Source organism: Castor canadensis, chromosome 2 (genome assembly GCF_047511655.1).
Source record: "Castor canadensis chromosome 2, mCasCan1.hap1v2, whole genome shotgun sequence".
In the NCBI taxonomy this organism is placed as follows: Eukaryota; Metazoa; Chordata; class Mammalia; order Rodentia; family Castoridae; genus Castor; species Castor canadensis.
In genome coordinates, this window is record NC_133387.1 from 131983934 (window position 1) to 132005230 (window position 21297).

A 21297-nucleotide genomic window follows, 5' to 3' on the forward strand; every position below is an offset into this window, starting at 1 on the left:
TCTCTGGGCTTCAGTTTTCCTAAGGAAAAATAAGTTTTCGTTTTTGTTTTCTTTCCCCTCAAAGTTCCTCCCAGCTCCAGAGCCAAGTGAACCCTCACACACACAGGATTCCTGGGGTCTATCCTCTATTATTGTTCACATCTAGCACCTTGAACTTCACTAGGTCCTTATGTGCCAAAACTGAAGACTGGCCCAACCAATCTAAGGCCAAGAACTTTGGCCTAGGCTGTGTGGAGTTACCTTAGTGTTCAGGCCATGAATTGGGGGTGACATTCCCCACCAGTACTCTGCAAACTGTCAGAAGTTGGGAGCAGAAAGGCTAGAGGACTGGGGTTGCCCCAGAGCTCCAGCTCAGAGTATCACGCTCTAGAAAGGAGGGAGAGAGAGGAGGGGCCCCACCCACCTGGTGAGGTCATGGGAAAGCAGCTCTGGCGCTGACACCTGGGGAAACCCGTTTCCAGGCTGCTTCCCACGCTAGTTCTCCTGGGAACCAGCTAAGCCAAGCCTCAAGCAGGAGGTAGCCCCACGCCTGCCCCCCACCCCAGTCCAATTCCCATCACACTGGTCTCATCTGGTCCAGCCCCCACTCTTCAATCAAGCCTGAATACCCAACCCAACCATCCAGGTTTCTGGACCTTGAGAAGGGTTGTGAACGGGAAGCAGGCTGACAGCTCCAGGAACAGGACAGACAGCAGCTTCAGAAACATTAAGGTTTTATTTGCACACTGACTGTTTTGCCTTCTAGGATGTGACTTTGGAGAAAGGGATGACCCCAACCTCCCCTCTTCCTCCTTCAGGCTTTAATTTGCAGTTCCTCCCCCTCCCCTTGCTGGGCCTTGACTCTCACTTCCTGCCCTACTGCTGGCCCAGCCAGTTTGGGCAGTGCCTAGGGAGCCCCGAGACCCAGATCTTCCCAGGGACCAGCCCCGCCCTCCTTAGACTTGGGGTTGAGGGCAGTCCAGGTGTCAATCTGCTGCAGAGCTGCCCATCTCGGCTCTCCCTTCTTTGCCTTCCTCCTTCCAGGCTCAACTCTCTGATCTGTCTCCAGTCCCACAGTTCCAGGACACTTTCTGCTCCTTCTCTCAGCCTCTCACTGGCCTCTGTCTTATTCACTCCACCCCAACCCTCTCTCCAAATCTCCTCCACCTTCCAGCCCTCCAAAATGCACAGCTGTTCCCTGGCTCTTACTCAACCCTGTGCATGGAGGGGCTGAGGACCACCACCAGGGGTCCTAATTCAGCCACTGTGGGCTGATGGTAAGAAACTAGGAATGGATCCCCCGGTGCTCAGAGATGATTGACACTGTTAGACCATCTCATGAAAATCAAAGTGCTAGGATTCTCCTGTGAGCCGTGACCAAAGAAATCCAAATCAGAGCCTATCCTCTTCCAGGCCCTAGGCTCACCCTGGCTTTTCAAAGTGCGCCCATGTCCCCAGAGTTCAGTAGGGAACTGAGGCCCATGGGGTGGCCAGGCCCTGTCAGTAACCCCAAGAGTAGGTTCCAGAAGTCTCCGACCTCCTGCCTACCACTCACTACATCTCCACAGCTGCTCAAACAAAACAGAAGAACTTCTTCCAGCGACAGCGGGAGAGCGTGCGCACGCCTTTGGCATTCAGTTTCTTCTCCAGCCGAGCTTTGTGCTCAATGGCACTGAGAATGGCCGAGTCAAACACCTCCTTCAAGTTCTTCTGCGTCAAGGCCGAGCACTCGAGGTAGCAGCAGGCCCGGATCTTCTCCGCCAGACCCTGGGCTTGAGGTTGGGGCACCGGACCCTTCCGGCCCCCCTGGTCCAGCTGAATCAATACATTGACATCGTCCCTCAGGTCAGCCTGGGTGCCCACCAGCAGCACGGGTGCCTGAGGGTTGTGAGTGCGGATCTCGGGCAGCCATTTCTCCGTGATGTTTTGGAAAGAGCTGGGCTGCACCACGCTGAAGCAGGCCAGGAAGACATCGGTATCGGGGTAGCAGAGGGAGCGAAGCCGGTCAAAGTCCTCCTGGGGTGGGAAGGCCAGATTAGCAGGGTTATTCCCTACCACATGGAGGAGGAGGAACAGCTTCTCACTTGAGGTTGGAGACCCAAGACTCCTAGAGCCCATGGCCTTCTCCATTCCTGCTTGATCCGGCGTTCTCCCAGCCTCCACCCACCCACCTCCCGGGGACCAGTAGAGGCTGCGCCCAGCTTCTCACCTGCCCGGCTGTGTCCCAGAGCTCGATGCGGACGGGGGCTCCATCCACGAGGACTTGCACTGCAGGGACCGGGAGGGGAAAGGCTGAGTTAGGCAGAGCGTCCCGGGTCCCTCCCGGCCTCACCAGCGCCACCGCGGGGTCTGCTCCCGCCTCCACCCCGGGGTCTTCCGTGCCCTCCCCCCACGACGCCGGTCCCGGCTCCCGAGTTGCACCCCCCTCCTCCAGCCACGCCGCCGCCGGGGCCGTTGAACGAACCAGAGAAGGTGTCCAGCGCCGTGGGCCGGTAGCACGCGGGGTACCCGTTGCAGGTGTAGCTCACGATGAGGCTGCTCTTGCCCACGGCGCCATCGCCCACCAGCACGCACTTGATGCCCAGCTCCGGGGTCGCGCTGCGCCGCCGCGGAGGAGGGGTCGGGGTGCGGAGCGGGGGCGGCTCGGCCTCGCTCAGCTCCCGCGGCGGCATGGCCCGCTCCCGGGGCAGCAGAGGGGCCAGTCCGGACCGGGCTCCGCTGCGTTCGGGGAAGCGGGTTCCACTCACTACCTCCGACTGATTGCCTGTCCTCGCCGGGCTCGTCCGCCAGACGCTACCCGCAACTATATATAGGGCCCCGCCCACCTCATCTGCATGTCCCGAGCGGCCGGGGCCCCGCCCACCGGCCTGGACCCGGCCCAGCCGCAGCGCACCCCACGAGGCCGGGGTATTGCAACCCCGGGATGACAGGGAGGCGAGTTGTGTTACCACGCAGGGGCAAGCACAAGAATCGCCATCTGACTGTACCGAGATGTCACCGACACCCACGATTTATTGTTAGGAGAGAGAAGCAAATTGCAGAACTCGTAATACATTATGTTCTAATTAAGCAAACATTCAGCTTAAACCTTTGTCAAAAAAAAACCCGTATATATATATGAGTATTAAAAATCCATATAATAATTTTATTAATAATAAGTGTTTTTTTAATACATACATGGGGCTGGGGGTATGGTCAGTGGCAGTTTGCCTAGCGTTCGTGAGGCACTGGTTCCTTGCCCAATGCTTCGAAAAAAATTAAGTATACAGATGATGAGAGGAAGAGAAACACAAGTGTGAACACAGCAGTTATTAATATTCTTCCTCCCTTTCCTGTAGACTCAGCCTGAAGCTCCCTTTGAACACCTTCGCTCCCCACTGCTGAAGAAATGCAGGGTGCTGAGAAGCTAGCGGGAGGGTCTTGAAGGACAGTTCCCCATTTGAATATTTTATAAATCCCCAAGTACCTAGTATTATCCTCATTAATAGCTACAGCACATGATACATGAAGATGCTGTTCTGGGCCACCCACTGTCCTCACTCTCCAAGGAGCTTGCAGAATGAGACAAGATCTCCCAGGTAGCTCTAGAAAGGACACCTAGAAAGCAAGCAGAGTAGCTCAATGCTAATTTAGTCTTTTTATTGCAGCCACCCAGTGTGACACCAGGTCAGGGAATCCTTTCCCTGACCCCAAGGCAGTCTTTCATCTCTGCCTGAACAAATATCATCAAAACACCTTCCCATAGGGAATCAGTCATTCATGAGTTTGGGGAAGAGAGAGTGTTGGAAGGAGGGGAGGTGGTGACCATTAAAGAGATAACTCAGAGTTGCTAGTATAGAAATCCATAAATCAGCCAAGTGCAGTGGTGGACTTCTGTAATTCCAGCACATGGGAGGCTGAGGCAGGAGGATCTTGAGTTTGAGGTGAGTTTGTCTACATTGTGAGACCCTGTCTCAAAGAAACAAAAATGAAATCCATAAATTCAAATCTCCAAATCAAGACAACTAAAAGGCTGCCAACTGGACCATTAACCTTGTCTACCAGAAATGGTACCGCCCCAGGATGCACTGCTACTTCCCAAAGTCCGCCTCCTCCACTCCCTCCATCCAAACGGCCGGGATGCTGATAATCCTAACTGTAGCCCCAGAACCCTCAAAACTGCTCAGACACGTGCACTTAAGTTATTCATCGAACAAGTGAAAGGGACTTTGCATTCTTCTGCCACTGTATCACCCGAGAAAGTTTGAAAGCTTTTCTTTTTGCTTTCCTGGCAAGGGAGGGAGATTTTAAAAGACTGGAACATCAGAAGATCACACCTGTCCAGTGTTCCCAGTTTTTCAGCTCACTAGTTGTGTGACTCCAATAAAATCACCTATCTCAGAGCTATAAAATGATAGGTGAAGCGTCTTTTTAAAAAACTTATTTATTTTTTAGGTGAAGCATCTTTTATCTCTGGAATAATCTGTGATTCAGGGATCTAGAGAAGCTGTCCAAGCCTAGGGGTCTCTCTCTCTCTCTCTCTCTCTCTCATTTTTACCATGCTTTTGTCCTTTTACCTGGGTTTTGATAATAGCTTTGTTGTAACTAATTGAGAGTAATTCTGTTTATTCCTTTCTGCAGGTAGGAGAGGGATAAGTAAGACACAGATGGGGGAGATGTCTGCTGGACATGAGTAAAAGTCCTGTCTTGGCCTGAGATAGTCTGTCCTTCTCTGGCCTCATGGGCAGGACACTTCTGACCCAGGTCCCTCTGTCTGAGCTGGTTTAGGTATAGTCTTGTCAGCAAGAGGGGGAGGGAGGAGACAACCTGGGAAGTTGGTGAGTCACCTATTTCTCAGCTAAGGACTTGCATTTCTGGCTGCCACTGCTGGGAAAGTCCTCTGGTAAGGGTGGGTTGGGTCTTATCCTGCCCACCTGCCATATCTGCCCCAACTTCCACACATTTGCTGGGATTAAAACTTGGCCCTGACATTCTGCCATGGAGAACTGGAGGATTCTAAAAGTGGCACCACAAACATACAAGATGAGCCTGAATGTCTTGTGTACAGAAATGAAGTTACACACAGAAAGACAACACAATCGTAAGATGTAGGTAGTAAGCTGTGTGGACACAGAAGTCAACTGAAAGAGCTTCCAATGGTCAAAATGGGACAATTTTAACAACAAATTGAACAGTATTGGGCTCAAGTATTGGCTCAAGTGGTAGAGCACTTGCCTAGCAAGCCCCTGAGTTCAGATCCCAGCACAGTAAAAACAAACAGCTGGCCCTGGTGGCTCACGCCTGTAATCCTAGCTACTCAGAAGGCAGAGATCAGGAGGATTGCTCAAAGCCTGGGTAAATAGTTCTCAAGATCCTATCTCAAAAAAAAAATTACAAAAAAAGGGCTAGTGGAGTGGCTCAAGCCAGTTTAGCAAGCATGCCGCCAAAAAAAAAAAAGTAATGCTGCATTATAATCCAAGGTATAAAATAAATATTCCTAAGCCATACTGGAATGATTGAATACATAAATAAGTGAAGGCCAATAGACAACTCTCCTGTGCAGAAAAACTCCAAATAATGTCTTCAGACACTCCGCTGTCAGGAAGATGGACATAGATCCGTCCTCTTTCAGTCTGGGCTGCAGAATGACTTCCTTCAAAAGAATGCAGTAAGGAAAGACTGGGGGAAAGGAACTTTACAGTGGAGGATGCTGACAGACATTCCCTTGGCCAGATGATCAAGATTAAAGATCAGCCATGATAAATCAAGAGAATATGATATCCTCCCTGTATGTGTGATGAGAATTTAACATGGTATGCCAGGTGGGAACCTGGATTAGAAAAAGAGCATCCAGTAAAAACTAAGAAAATCTCAACTAAACCTAGATTTTTGTTAAAAGTGATGTATGGATACTGATTCACTGATTCTGACAAATGTGCCAGACTGGTGTAAGATGTGCAGGATGCAGGGACCTGCACAGAGGTACATGAAAACACCTGCGATGCTTTCTCAGGTTTTCTATTAATTTAAGATAAACAGTTTATTAAAACATCCAAGACAACAACAACTAAACCATAGCCCTGAAATGAATCATGGTGGTAACAACCTTCTGCTTCCAGAATGTCTGATACACTCGTGGCTTTGGAACAGTAAAAGTGTGGAGTTTGTTTAGACTTCTGTGGGGGAAACTGGTGTGTGTGTGTGTGTGTGTGCGCGCGCGCGTGTGCTTATTCCTGTTTTATTGTTGAGTATACTGAGGTCCAGAGGGTTGGTCTCAGAATTAGGGACTTACCCCAAATTCAAAGAAGCTAGTAGGAAGTGTCAGTTAGCCCCAGAACTAGCAAGCCACAGGTCTACCCTCCTGCCTGGTCAAGTTGTTATTAGGCATTTTCGTTAAACCCTTATCTTATTTAAATTTACTACAAACATTTGGGTATCTATAGGGAAACCACAACTCAGTAAGAGTAAGCCTAAGGAAACCCACCTACTCTGTGGTCGTCATGGTTTTCCACTCCAAAAAAGGGATAACACCAGTTTTGAGGAAGGGTTTATTCCAAAAGTGCCACAAAGAAATTCATGCATGTGAATCCACTTTGCAGTCTTTTTCTATTTCTTCTGCGTAGTACCCCAGTCAGGCCTGCTGCTTAGAGTAAGCTGTGACTCATAAGCACAGGTCAGAAAGCTTTGAAATAAAAGAAGATGCAAGAAAGAGAATTTTATGGCTGCATCTATTTGCCAACATCCTAGCGATGACAACAAAATAATGCAATCATTTGAGTTCTCCAGTGAACTGGGTCACCAGAAGTTTTTCTCCAGGAACGTACTGTGTCCTAGCAGGTAAGTGGGCACACTCAGTGGTCTGGGTTGGGTTGACCTCAAGGTACTCCTAGCTAGTCCTCCAGTCCCCAGGGTCCACATATCTTCCATGGCCACTCTGAGCTTCTGCCACGCCCTTCCCCTTCCCACACTGAGCCTTAGCCTCCATTTCTCTTTCTCTCCCCCTAGCTACTCCCAATGGCTATGACACTCCTACCTCCAGTCCCATCTCCAGTCCCACACCCAGAATATCTCTTTGTGCCTAGAGTTCGCCCTCAAGTTCTGGCCAGTATATAATTAATTTGTGTAATACTGGATTTTGAACTCAGGGCCTACACCTTGAGCTACTCCACCAGCTCTTTTTTGTGATGGGGTTTTTGAGATAGGGTCTCTTGAAACATTTGCCCAGGCTGGCTTTGAACCTCAACCCTCCTGATCTCTGCCTCCTGAGTAGCTGGGATGATAGGTGTGAGTCACCAATGCCCAGCAACTCAGTCCTTTCTTCCAAGTACTTGACTCTCTCCTTTCCTTTTGGTGTCCTTGTCGCAATAATCATCTCCTACCTGCCTCCCTGTCTTCATTTCTAGTGCACCCTAGTGTCCTAAGAAATCAGATTTATTCTGTCACTTACTCAAAAACCTGAGTCCCTGCTGGCCAGAGGAGCGTGCATGGTCGGTCCTCACCTGCCAGTGCACACCCTCCAAGCCCAACCATGCACCTCCAGGATTGAAGTGAGCAGCGCTGACAAAGATTCAGAGAAGTACTAAGGACGGTCAATGATACAGAATTATTTGTAAACAGTCTGAACCCAAGAATTTAGAGAAAGTGTAGTTAGAATAAGAGGACCCAGGTGAACCCTGTGTACTGACATGTGGACAAGCTGGGCATAGAGATGTAGTCCTGGCTACTCTGGAGGCTGAGGCAGGAGCATCTCTTGAGCTTAGGAGTTCAAGGCCAGCCTGGGCAACACAGTGAGACCCTGGCTCAAAATCAAACAAGAAAACAAAAATACCACTGTGGAGAGTCATTTCCACTAGGTGGGATGCTTGTTTTGCCTGACATACACTGAGCAGTGACATAAAATGATCACATATTAGCAATTAACAAGATGTTAATATCAACATTTTTCCTTTTCCTTCCCTCCCTCCTTTCCTCCCTTCTGTCTTCCTCCCTTCTTTCTTTTTTTCTTGGTGGGACTAGGGTTTGAACTCAGGGCCTTGTGCTTGCTAGGCAAGCACTCTACCACTTGACCATACTTCTCTGGTTATTTTGAAGATGACTGTTTTGGAGAGCAAGTCTCACACTTTTTTTCCTGGGCTGGTCTGGAACCTTGATCCTCCCAAGTAGTGTGGCTTACAGGTGTGAGTCGCTGGTACCTGGCATTTTTGGTTTTTTTTTTGAGACAGGGTCTCAGTATGTATTCTAGGCTAGCTTTGAATTCCCTATGTAGACCAAGCTGGCCTCGAACTCGCAATCCTCCTGCCTCTCTCTCCTGAATGCTGGGATTATAGGTGCACGCTTCACTGCATTTTCTTCTTTTTCTACAATTGTACTTCTGCAGAAAAAATTATCTGAAAAAAATTTTAAACCATTATTCCAACAATGATCACTACCAACAAATGACAGGGTTATGAATTTTTTTGGCGGGGGAGGGAAGGAGGATTTACTGGGGTTTGAACTCAGGGCCTTGTGGTGGCTAGGCAGACACTATGCCACTCGAGCTGTTTTGCTTTTTAGATAGTTTTCCAAGAGGATCTCATGTTTATGCCTGGGCCAGCCTGGATTGTGATCTTCCTATTCATGCTTTGTGAGTAGGTGGGATAACACCTACACCCAGCATTGGTGGAGATGGGGTCTCAAGAACATGTTTTGCTAGGGCTGGCCTCAGATCACAATCCTCTCCAATCTTCAGTTTCTGAGTAGCTAGGATTACAAGTGTGAACTACCACTCCCAGCCTGGAATCTATCTGTTGGGTGAGGTTCTTTGTGGTGGTAGTGGAAGTTTTGGTTTTTGTTCCATCCTTTTCTGTTCTGGAGATGAAACCCAGGGCCTCGTAGATGCTAAACAAGTGAACTATATCCCTAGTCCACAGCAAGGTTCTTTGTCACAACAAAGCTTCTCTTTTACTCTGGGAGACAGTGGGGCACAGGGCGACCAGAACTAAGAGGCGCTCTGGCACGCAGCAGTTTCATTGCTAACACAGGGATGTCTGGTCCCCCTAACTGGCTCTCTTATGCCTGTAAATACTCTGGAGCTACTCTCTGGAAAGACTGGGGCAACTGAGACTGGAAACAGCAGGTTTCCCAAACCAGCATGAAATCAGTTTTCACTATTTTTTTGTAAAAGTTCTAATATGAAAGGAACTGGGTTTTGTTCACATTTAAATTTGTGAAAAGCTAGTATTTCTATATTCTGCTCTTTCTATATTCTTACTCCTAGTACAAGCCTGTACTAGGGCTTGAACTCAGGGCCTTGAACTTGCTAGGCAAGCAAGGCATTCTATCACTTGAGCTTACACCCCATAAAGTTAGTAATTCTAAACTGAGCTCCTTTTCTACCCTCCCATTTTTTGGGGGAGGGATAGAGTTTGAGATAGGGTCTCCAGTTCCCAAGTGCTGAGATTACAGGCATGTTCTACTGCACCCGGCTTTCATTTCCCCTCTTTTATCTCAAATTACAACTTTGTCAACAAGAGATATGTTAGCATGATGGTCAAGAGCATGGTTTCTGGGCCAAAGCTGGATTCATATCCAGGTTGTGCCACTTACTAGAAGTTGTCTATTCCTGGCTCCATTTCCTTGTCTGTAAAATGGAATTAAAACAGTAACTACCAGCCAAGTGCCAGTGGCTCACACCTGTATCCTAACTACTTGGGAGGCTGAGTTTGGGAGGATGGTGATTTGAGGCCAGCTTGGGCAAATAGTTCTTGAGATCCCATCTTCAAAATAATCAGAGCAAAAGAGACTGGAGGTGTGGCTCAAGTGGTAGAGTGCCAGCTTTGCAAGCACAAAGTCCTGAGTTCAAACTCTAGTCCCACCAAACTAAATAAATAGAATAAAATAGTACCTACCTCACCAGGCACTGGTGGCTCACGCCTGTAATCCTAGCTACTAGGATTGGAGCAAGTTTTCTCAGATGAAATCAAGGCCCTGGTTGAGAATGAGCAATACAAATTTGTCAGGTAAAGTTTCAGAATTCTGTTTTCTGCAACCCAGGTAAAAACAAATTCTGAGTGGAGTGCGGTGTCACACACCTGTAATCCCAGCTACTCAGGAGGCAGATGCAGGCCAGCCTCGGCAGCTTAGTGTGACCCTGACTCAAAATAAAACTTACTGCTAGCTTTTTTTTGGGGGGTGGGGCAGCACTGGAGTTTGAGCTCAGGGCCTCATGCTTGCTAGACAGGTGCTCTACCACTTGAGCCACACATCCAGCCCTGTTCTATATTGAACATTTTTGAGATAGGATCTCACAAATTATTTGCCTGGGGCTGGCTTTGAATCCTTGTCCTCCTGATCTCTGCCTTGTAAGTAGCTAAGATTACAGACATTAACCACCAGTGCCCGACTCAAAAAATAAAATTTAAAAAGAGCTGTGGATATAACTCAGTGGTAGAGCACTTGCCTAGCATGCATGAGGCCCTAGGTTCAATCCCCAGTGTCACAAAAAAGAAAAAAATAAAGAAAGAAAATTTCGTGACAGGCTCATGCCTGTATCCCTAGCTACTCAGGAGGCAGAGATCAGGAGGATCTCGGTTTGAAGCCAGCCCCTGGCAAACAGTTCAACAGATCCTGTCTCAAATAAATCCTTCACAAAAAGGGACTGACGGAGTGCTCAGGGTGTAGGCCCTGAGTTCAAATATCAGTACTGCAAAAGAAAAAAAAGAAAAACCAGAACAAAATGGACAAGATGTTGATATCAACTATTTTACTATTTTTCTTGTATATACTAATTTTTTTTTTGAGAGTACTGAGGCTTGAACTCAGGGCCTCACACTTACTAGGCAGGAGCTCTAGCACTTAAGCCACACCTCAAGCATACTATTTATTTATTTTTTTTTTTTGGTGGTACTGGCACTTGAGTTTACAGCCTCCACTACTTGAGCCACGCTCCCAGCACTTTTTGCTTTAGTTTTTTTTTTTTTTTTTCCAGGTAAGGTCCCAAATTTTTGCTGGGTTTCAAATTTTCATGCTTGGCTGGCAGGGTGGCTCAAGTCCTAGAGCTGGCTTAGCGGGCAGGAGGTCCAAAGGCTGAATTCCATGACCACCTAAAAGAAAGATTTAAGGCTCAAATTTTCATGCCTTAGACCACGATCCTCCTACCTCTGCCTCCTGTATAGCTGTGATTATAGACACTTACCACCATGCCTGACTTGTCTTTGAAATAGGGTCCTGGTAATTTTTTACCAAGGCTGGCTTTGAACCTCAATCCTCCCATCTCTGCCTCCTAAGTAGCTGGAATTACAGGTTTGAATCACTATGCCTGACCTGGTCAGAGATAATATCTTTTTTTTTAGTGTTGGGATTGAACCGAATGCCTCCTATATGCTAGGCAAGTGTTCAACCACTGAGCTATACTTACAGCCTCAGAGAGCTTTTTAAAACCTTGTGTTGTAATCAATCTTATTGAGATATCATTTACCTATAATAAGAGACAGCCATTTCTCTTGCAGGAGGGGCAGAACTGTGGTTTGAGCCATGCCTCAGTCTTTTGCATTTTTTTTTGTGGGTACTGGGATTTGAACTCAGGGCCTCATACTTGCTAGGCAGGTGCTCTACCACTTGAGCCACTCCACCAATCCTGTTTTGTGTTGGGTATTTTCAACATACAGGCTCTCAAACTATTTTCCCATGCTGGTTTTGAACCACAATCCTCCTGATTTCTGCTTCCCTAGTAGCTGGAATTACAGGTATGAGCCACCGGGCCTGGCTGCATTGGTTATTTTTGAGGTAGGTTCTTACTTTATGTGCAGTCTTGCCTGAACCATGATGGTCCTTTTTGTATTTCCCAGGGGAACTGGGGATGACAGGCATGTGCTACAGTTGTTCCCCACCTTGAACCAAGATTCTCCTGATTTCTGCCTCCCACATAGCTAGCAGTACAGACTTGAGCCACCATGCGTGGTAAGAAGCAGCCATTTTAAGTTTAATGAATTTTGACAAGTGTAGCCCCCCATGTAATCACCACCACTATAATCACAATGCAAAACATCTTCATCTTCCCAAAAAGGTCTTTCTTGCTCCTTTCATGACAATTCCTCACCTTGTACCAGATCCCAAGTGCACACTGATTCCAAGTGTCACTAGAGCCTAATATTTTTCATTTTGTTTGTTTGTGGTTTTTTTGTCATTACTGGGGTTTGAACTCAGGGCTTTGTACTTGTTGGGCAGGTGCTCTGGTTATTTTGGAGATAGGGGTATCGCTTTTTGCCCAGGCCAGCCTGGACCACAATCCTACTATTTTAGGCTTCTGGATGTCTCTGGGATGGCAGGCTCATCCACCAGGCCCAGCTCCTTTTCTGTTGGGATGGGGCCTAGAACAATGATCCTTCCAATCTCAGACTCTTAAGTAGTTTGGGATGAGAGGCACACAACATTTACCCAACAATTGGTGGAGATGGGGTCTCTTTTTGAGCTGACCTGGAACCACAATCCTCCTGATCTGGGCCTCCCAAGTGGTTAGGATTACAGGCATGAGCCACTTGGCGCCCAACTTGCTTGTTTTAAAAATTCAAATAAACAGTCGTCCTCTGTGTAGTTGGTCTCTTGTGTCTGGCTTCTTTTGCTTAGCATGTTTTTTGGGGGGTCAGGGGGACACTGGGGTTTGAACTCAAGGCCTCATGCTTGCTAGGCAGGCATCAAGCCACCAGTCCTTTTTTTATGATGAATTTTTTCTAGATAGGGTCTGGTGAATGACTTCCCTGGGGCTGGCTTTGAACCACGATCCTACTGATCTCTGCGTCCTGAGTAACTGGGATTACAGGCGTGAGCCACCTCGCCCAGGCTTAGCATGTTTTTGATCTTCGTTCACGCTGTTGTACGTAGGAGCAGTGTGTTCTTCCCTTGCTGAACAGAATTCCATTGTATGGGTGTGCCACAATTTGTTCATTCTCTTGTTGATAAACATTTGTTTCCAGTTGGGGCTGTTGGGAATAAACATTCATGTTCAAACCTTTGTGTGGACACATGCTCCTTTCTCTTGGACAAGTCCCCAGGTGTGGAACTGCTGAGTCAGAAGGTAAACAGGTGCATGGAGTGAAGTGGCTCTTGGTGGTTGCACCATTTTACATCCTCACTAGAAAGCTCCCCAACCTCATAACACTTACTGGTGTTGGCCTTTTAAAACATTTGGAGCCAGGCACCTGAGGCTCACACCTGTAATCCTAGCTACTCAGGAGGCAACGATCAGGAGGATCGCAGTTCAAAGCCAGCCTGGGCAAATAGCTCGCAAGACCCTATCTCATCAAAAAAAGAGCTGGTGGAGTGGCTTAAGGTGTAGGCCCTGAGTTCAAACCCCAGCACTACAAAAAAAAAAGTTTTGGATTTGGTTGCTATGTTCTTGATGTTGGTTTTTGTTAATACAAAACCTCATCACTTAAAAAAATTGTGAAATTGTGAAGTATGCAAGAGGCCATAGGGTAAACAATTAAGCAAGTTTAACGTGTGCACACGTAGCGTGTGTACGGAATGCACATTAGCCTGACGAGTCATGCATTCATACAGCTGGTGTTTCCGGAGTACCTACAGAGCGCCAGGTCTTGTGCTCTGAAGGGTTGTTAGGGCTGGAGGCAGAATGAAGGCTGGCTGATAGATTTTATTGGTTTCACATTAATCAGAGGAGGCCCCCTGGGCAAGGCACCCTTTGAAAGTCTCCTAGACTAAGGACAGGCAAGGAGCCCAGAGCTCAGCTATGAAGCAGGCCACTGAAAACCAATGTTCCCTGGGCCCCCAAATGTCTCTAAATGACTGTAACAAGGGTTTGGCTTTTAGAGATGTAGGATGTCAGTGACTGTCTTGTTCTACCTTCCTAGTTTACAGCTGAGGGGAGACAGGAGCTCTGGGGATTAGGGGACTTGCCTGACCACATCAGCTGAGAAAAAGGTCCTTGAAAGCTTGGCCAAGGAGGCCACGGGAAAAACAGCACAGAGATGGGAAGAGAAAAGGCCAGGCTAGGAGGGGCTCCTGGCACAGGTGGTGCTGGCACACAGCACTGATCCCATCGAGACCCCACTGCTGTAACCGAAAGCCACACACTGGGTGCTCAATTGATAAAGAATAAAGGTTTATTTACAGTTTCAGAGGCTGGGAAGTCCACGGTCAGAGTCTTGTTACTGGTGGGAACTACATGTAGCATCTTGAGGCAGCCCAGAATATCTCGTAGTGCAAGGGACACTGACAGAAGACAGATCCACCTGAATGATCCACCAATCCACTCGTGTGACCTCATTATCTCTTAGAATTCCCTCCTGACTCCATCTCTTAATAACTCACATTGGGGATTAAATTTCGTCATGAAAGTAGAGACTTTCAAACCCTAACACTCCTATACTCCTTAAAGAAGTTGATAAAATCAACTCAAACTCCAAGACTAAATTGTTGCAAAGCATGTCACTTTTGTCATCTGGGAATATTGACTTTATTATTATTATTATTATTATTATTATTATTTTGATTCTGGAGTTTGAACTCAGGGCTTTGTACTTGCTAAGAACATGTTCTGACACTGAGCTATATCCCCAGTCCTCGATATTGACATTTAAATAAAACTGCCACCTCACTGTAAAAAAATGTATGAGCTGGAATCCAAATGCAAATACCAAAGCAATTCAGTATTCTTCATTCTCCATTTGACTGATTTTTTTTTTTTTTTTTTGGGCACTGGGCTTGAACTCAGGGCCTATACAATACTTGAGACACTCAGCCAGCACTTTTTTTGTGATGGCTTTTTTCAAGATAGGGTCTCACAAACTATTTACCTGGGCTAACTTCGAACAGCCATCCTCCTGATCTCGGCCTCCTGAATAGCTAAGATTACAGGTGTGAGCCACCAGCACCCAGCTGATTTTATTTTCTAAAAATTATTTTTTTATATACATATACACATATATATTTCAAGATTATATAGTCAGATATTTCTTATTACTGTTAGGTTTTAAGTCAAAACTGCCTTTTTAAATTAAGTTATCATAACAATTATTAATATTCAACTGAAAGAAACAAAAATATACATTTTGGTTAAAATGATTAGATAAAAAAGTAAAATTGTTGGCTCAAGTGGTAGAGTACCCACCCAGCATGCATGTAGCCCTGAATTCAAACCCCAGTGCAACCAGAAAATAAATAAAAATGAAAAGAAAAAATAAAGGTGAAATTGTACTAGAAATATATCTATCTGTGAGAAGCCTGAGACTTTTTTGTTTTTGTTTTCAATTGGTCTGTATATTTGTGTAGCATGCTGGAATCTGCGCGAATTCTCTTCTTATAATTCCCTCTGTGTTGATGTAAATGAAGAAAATTTTTGCTCATATAAATCACTGATTGCCGTGGAAAGAAATTTGTCTAGTAGTTAGTCTATTATTTGACCCCTTTCCAAGTTATATGCCAAAAATATCAGTGATTTTAGCCAGTTGCCAGTGGCTCATGCCTGTAATCCTAGCTCCCCAGGATGCCAGCCCAGGGAAATAGTTCTTGAGACACTAACTCAAAAAAAAAAAATCCATCACAAAAAAGGGCTGGTGGAGTGGCTCAAGCTGTAGAGCGCCTGCCTAGCAAGTGTGTGGCCCTGAGTTCAGATTTGAATATTGCCTATATATATATGCATTTATATATATACACATACACACACACACAGCTAAAACCTGATTAAATTCTCAACCATTTTTCGGATCAAGGAAGTGGAAACTCAGTGTGCAAAAGTGGTAATGACTCAGTGGTCATTACTCTCTTTGTGAGGAGTGTCAATAATCCAAGAGGTGTCTGCTGGACTTCCTGGAGGTTATTTCACCCCTTCCCTCCCAGGCAGCGCACCGTGGGGCTGGAGGTTTGTGAGTGCTGACCTTTTCTTCTGCCATTTTATTCCAGATGCCTTCTCCTGCATCACTTTAGGAAAGACACCAAGGAAGTGTAGTATCTGGAAACTGAGTCCCTTGGAACTTTTTTGTGCCCTGTGACCCTTGAGAGATCCTTTCAGATTTGCTAAGGACATGTGAACCCCTATCCGAGGACCCTTCACCTGGACAAGTGGGACCACTGAGCCTACAACCTTGGGTTAGGATGAGGGGAAGAGGACAGGCTGCAGAGTCATGCCTTGGGCAGGGCAGTGACCTTCACCCAGTGAGTAGAAGGATGATAATACCAGAGACATGAGGCCAGTCAGGTAGGTTTGGGTCCATTTGGAGGGGACCAATGAGGAGGAAGAAGATGTTTCTAACCAGCGAGAGCTCTTGTAAATGCACTTTCTTTCCTTCAGCGTACTGCGACTTTATCCAACAATGTGCCAGGCTCTCTGTCAGGAGGTGGCAGGCAAGAGATGCCAGTCCCTGTCCCACTGTCTGCAGAAAAAGAGAGGGAGAAAGAAACAGACAGAGAAATGCCTGGCATGAGGAAGAGTGTCAGGGGAGCCCTTCCAGAGGTAGCAAACCTCCAAGACCAAACACTCAAATGTCAGGAGGGGTGTGCATTCCAGAACCATCCTAGGATGGGCACATCTGATGCACTCAATGCTAAGTACACATAAATACAGTTTATCTGGGATAACTGGGGGTTCTTTTTTGTTTTTTGTGGTGGTACTAGGATTTGAACTCGGGGCCTCAAACTTGTTAGGCAGGTGCTCTATACCTGCCACACCCCCAGTCTGCTGGGGATTTTTAAACTGCACACATATATTTGTGACGGTTAAAGTAAAAATTGAATTTAAAAATGAATTCTTGCTGGGCATCGGTGGCTCACACCTGTAATCCTAGTTACTCAGGAAGCAGAGAGCAGGAGGATCAGGGTTTGAAGCCAGCCCCAGCAAATAGTTCCCGAGACCCTATCTCAAAAAACCCTTCACAAAAATAGGGCTGGAGAAGTGGCTCAAGGTGAAGGCCCTGAGTTAAAGCCCCAATACCGCAAAAAAAAAAAAAAAAAAGAATTCCTAAGTCTCCAGTACAGAATTCCAAAGGAAGGAACCCTACAGTAGAAAAACCTGAAAGACCCTATCTCAGGTGATCAAGGCCAGTATCAACAGTGATGCGTCCTGCTGATAATGTGCACCCCTGACAGGATGTGACAATAATGGTACTCTACCTCAACCCAAAACCCAAACAGATAACTCCCAATAGAAAGTATCCTAAAAATACCTTCCTGGGACTCAAAATTACTCAATCTTCAGTACTGAAGGGAAAAAAATTGTCAAGGTCATTAAAAAGAATGAAAATCTGAAAAACTGCCACAGTCGGGAGGAGCCTAAGCAGACAAATCAACTGAATGTGAAATTGGGTCCTGGATGGGATTCTGGACAGAAAAGGGACACTAGGTAAAAACTAAAGAAATCAGAATAAAGTATGAACTTTTAAAATAATAACGTATCAATCTTGGTTCATTCATTTTAACAAAGGCACTATACTAGCCAGCACCAGCGGCTCATGCTTGTAATCCTAGTTACTTGGGAAGCTGAGATTGGGAGGATCAAGGTTCAAGGCCAGTCCAGGGAAACAGTTCGTGAGACCTCCATCTCCAAAATAACCAAAGCAAAATGGACTTAAGTGGTAGAGCACCAGCTTTGTAAGATGTTCATAAGAAGAGAAACTGTATTGAGGCATACATGATCTCTGTGGTTTCTCAATTTTCCTATAAATCTAAAACTTTTTTTATAAAGAAAATCTATGGCTAGGGTTGTGATTCAGTGATAGACCACTTGCCCAGCAACTGTGAAGCCCTGGGTTTGATCCCCAAGCAAGGAAGGAAGGAAGAAAAGGAAGGGAAGCAATAGAAGGAAGAGTGAGCCAAGATCTGGTGGCTCATACCTGTAATCCTAGCTGCCCAGGAGGCAGAGATCAGGAGGACTGAGGTACAAAACCAGCCGGGGCAAATAGTTTCAGAGATCCTATCTTGAAAAAACCCAACACAAAGCCAGGCTGGTGAGTGGCTCAATTGGTTAGAATGCTTGCCTAGCAACTATGAGGCCCTGAGTTCAAACCTGACTACAGCTATGGATTTTTCTCATTTTACAAATGTGGAAACTGAGTTGTTTAATAATAAATATTAATCAGTGAGTTGGCAGCTGTCCTGGAAGAGTTTACCCATGGTGTTGGGGCTTCCTCAGTAAGTGCCCTGCAGGTGTTATTGGCAACTGGCCAGGCTGAGCTCAGTTATGTGACCTTGGTCACACCCCACCTCCTCCTCCTCTTCTGACAATGATGTCTCCCCAAAAGTCGTCCTGCATTTTCCTTCACCTCCCACATCTAGCCTGCCACTAAGTCCAGTTTCCTTTCCAGGAAACATCTTCCCTGCCTACTCTTCAGGTCCTGGTTGAATCCTCACAGCTTCTCCTCTGCCTTAGGTCTCATCCCTTGCAAGGTGAGCCCCACCCAAGCCATCACCCATCTTTCTAGAACCCGAATTGAGATGATTTCATCAGCAGCCAAAACTCTGGTAGCCCAGGCAGTAGCATCCACAACCTGGAGGTGGCCTGCCCTACACCCCCACTCCCCTGCTCCTGAATGTCCAGCTTTCTCCTCTCAAACATCACACTGCCTTCAGTTGCTCTTGCTTCTCCTGAGGACTGCATCCTGTCTTCTCATTTGCCCTTGGAGACGTGCTTGAAGTCTTACCTCAAATTCAACTGCTTTTATACACAAAGCCTCTCTCTCACTGGCCCAGCAATCAGCCGTTACCTGTCTTATGGTGACTACCACTGAGGGTTGGAGGCCAGTGGATCCATATCTCTAGCTGTGAGGTCCCAAAGGCACCTCTGCAGCCCCATGCTCAAAAACGTCTGGATGATTCCCTTGCTACCAGCTGCTGGTATATCAAAACAAATGCCCACACTTCCTAATTAGGTGCCCCAAGTGGCTAGGATAAAAAAAAAAAAAAAAGGCCAGGGCATGCCTGGCAGCAGTGGCTCCTGCCTGTAATCCTGGCTACTCAGAGGCAGAGATCAGAGGATCAAGGTTCGAGGCCAGCCCAGGCAAATAGTTCTCGAGACCATATCTTGAAACTACCCAACACAAAAAAGGGCTGGTAAAGTGGCTTAAGTGGTAGAGTTCAAAACCCAGTACCACTTAAAAAAAAAAAAAAGCCAATGGAAGTTGTTCAGGGAGGCTTGGAGGAGAAGGAGAAGGAAGGAGGTTTGGGAGCGATATCGGATTAAAGCCACATTCCATTTATTGAGTACATGTCCTATCCGCACACTTATGCTACCGCAAGGCGTTTTCACATGGATCAACTTATTTGGTTCCCAACACAGACCTCCTATCTATTCTGAGGCCGAGAGCATCACCTGGCTGCCCAAGAGCAAGTGACGGTTAGGAGGGACATGAAGGCTGGTGTCTAGCTCCAACACCTCAGTCCAGCTGAAGGCCTGAAGAATGCGTGTGTGGAGCTGACCTGCTGTAACCTGCTCATTAGGGAGAATGTGGCACGCAGGGTCCACTGAGGCCCCGCCCCACGTATCCCAGAGAGCTTCAGAGCCCAGGAAGCTCACCAGTGACAGGGAGGAGGTGGCTGAGAACACTGTGCTGCTAAGACAACCCTCATAGCTATGCCAGCGTCCAACTGCTGATGGGCTTCACATAGTAGGGACATTCCCAAGGTCAGTCCAGACTGAGAGCAGGGTTGGAGTCTTAATCCTGGAGCAGAGCAGCTCCCTGCCTGGGACACTTTTCCCACAGTGGAACTCTCCTGCCTCCCCAGTTATGATTCATTCTTCCTCCAACTTGGGGCCTCCCCACGGAAAGTGATGTTGTAACTGCAGATTCAGGCAGAAGTGGGAGCCTTATACAGCAGGAAGTGACTTAGGCAGTATAACCTGCCATCTCTTCCAGGCCCAAATAGCCCTTGGTGGGGGCTGATGAGGGTTATCAGGAACAGTTATCTGCTCCTGGAGAGGAAGTCTGGCAAAGGCAGCATGGCCAAAGCTGGGCATGGTGGTACACACCTGTAATCCCAGCACTCAGAAGGCTGAGACAGGAGTATCCCAACTTCAAGACTAGCCTGAGCTACATGGAAAGGCCTTGTTTCAATCAAGCAAAAAAGTTACATGACCATGTAAAACACAGTGCTAAACCCGGACACCTTGGAGACCTGGTGCCCTTAGCTGTTAAGACTATCTGCACAAGTGTGGACAGCAGTAGCCTGGCTGGGAGGCTTCCAGAACATTCCACATTAGCAAGATAGAGTCCATGGGCCCGGGAAGGAGATAGACTCCATCTGGGTCACCTAGGCAGCTGGGAGAAAGAAACCCAAATGCAGTGGCACCTGAGCCCTCCTCTCTCTGCCTTCTCCACCTACCTTCACTTGTCCCTCATTCCTGTGGGTTTTGCAAGTATTTGTTCCTTGTTCCTCCAGGCTCCCACAGCACTGTGACCATGTGGAAGCAGAGACGTTGTCTTTTTTGTTCTCTGCCATGTCCCCAGAGCCTAGGAGAGTGCATAGCACAGAGTGTATGCATACTGGCTTGTGGAATGAGTGGCCTTATGCATGAATCCATCAGTCACTCTCCCGGTAGTAATGATCTACTTGCTGGTCCGTTACCCCTGCTGGCTTATGATCAACTTCTCCAGAGTGGGAAGGTGCCATACTTTTCTCTGTGATTGCAGAGACAAAGCAGCGCAAGGCCTTGCAGAGCGAGCGCTCAATCAGTACCATTCCACCGAGTGAGTGAATGGCAGCAGTCCGACACCCCTTAGCTGGGCTTCACCTTCCCTGGCTGTCCCTCGCCTTTCCCGACACATCTAGAAGCCATTGTAGGACAGGGCAGGTCATTACCTGGGACATGGCTTCCCGCTGGCTTGACTACCTCTGCCATTTTTTGCACTTTTTTTTTTTTTTTTTTTTTTTTTTGCAGTCTTGGGATCAGTTCTTACACACGCTAGGCGTTGCGCTCTACCGCTGATCCACAACCCTAGCCCATCTGCCACTTTCTGGAAGAAAGGAGGCTGGGACCGCTCAGCCTGTGCTTGAGAAGGTAGACGGAGAGAACAGTCAGACCGAGGAAAAGGACCTTCGGGGGATCTGGAGTGAGCAGTTTAGAAAGGCGGAGCAGAAAACAAGAGCAACCGAAGTCTGGGCTTGAAAGCTGCCGACACGCTCCAGGGCTGGGGCTGGACTTTGCGGGTGGGCCAGGGAATTGGGTGAGAAAGACGAGACTGCCATCTACTGTCCATATCCGGAACTGCAGTAGAGTACCCGCCAGCCTGCTTGACCCCCAGCCCGGGAGAGCAAACGGGGCCATGCAGACCCCGCCCCCGCATCTTGGCCACGCCTCCCCCGAGGCTGCTAGGCGGTGCTCCGCTCAGGTTAACGCGCGACTCTGAGTACCCGGAA

General features: G+C 47.3%; 1 protein-coding gene across 1 annotated transcript; it reads right to left on the reverse strand.

Moving 5' to 3' along the window:
• Positions 1-696: 696 nt before the first annotated feature.
• On the reverse strand, positions 697-2777 carry Rhov (ras homolog family member V). The gene is made up of 3 exons (XM_020175979.2): positions 2444-2777; positions 2189-2247; positions 697-1995 (listed from the first exon to the last, which is right to left on the reverse strand). The coding sequence occupies exons 1-3, from the start codon at positions 2649-2651 to the stop codon at positions 1552-1554; spliced, it is 711 nt and encodes a 236-aa protein (XP_020031568.2). The 5' UTR covers positions 2652-2777; the 3' UTR covers positions 697-1551.
• Positions 2778-21297: the final 18520 nt, after the last annotated feature.

Excerpts from the sequence above, each read along its gene's own strand:
- Rhov (XM_020175979.2), bottom strand. The coding sequence starts at position 2,651 with ATGCCGCCGCGGGAGCTGAGCGAGGCCGAGCCGCCCCCGCTCCGCACC. Across the intron at positions 2,248-2,443 it reads GGCGCTGGACACCTTCTCTG|TGCAAGTCCTCGTGGATGGA; the intron begins GTTCGTTCAACG and ends CGGTCCCTGCAG. Across the intron at positions 1,996-2,188 it reads TCTGGGACACAGCCGGGCAG|GAGGACTTTGACCGGCTTCG; the intron begins GTGAGAAGCTGG and ends TTCCCACCCCAG.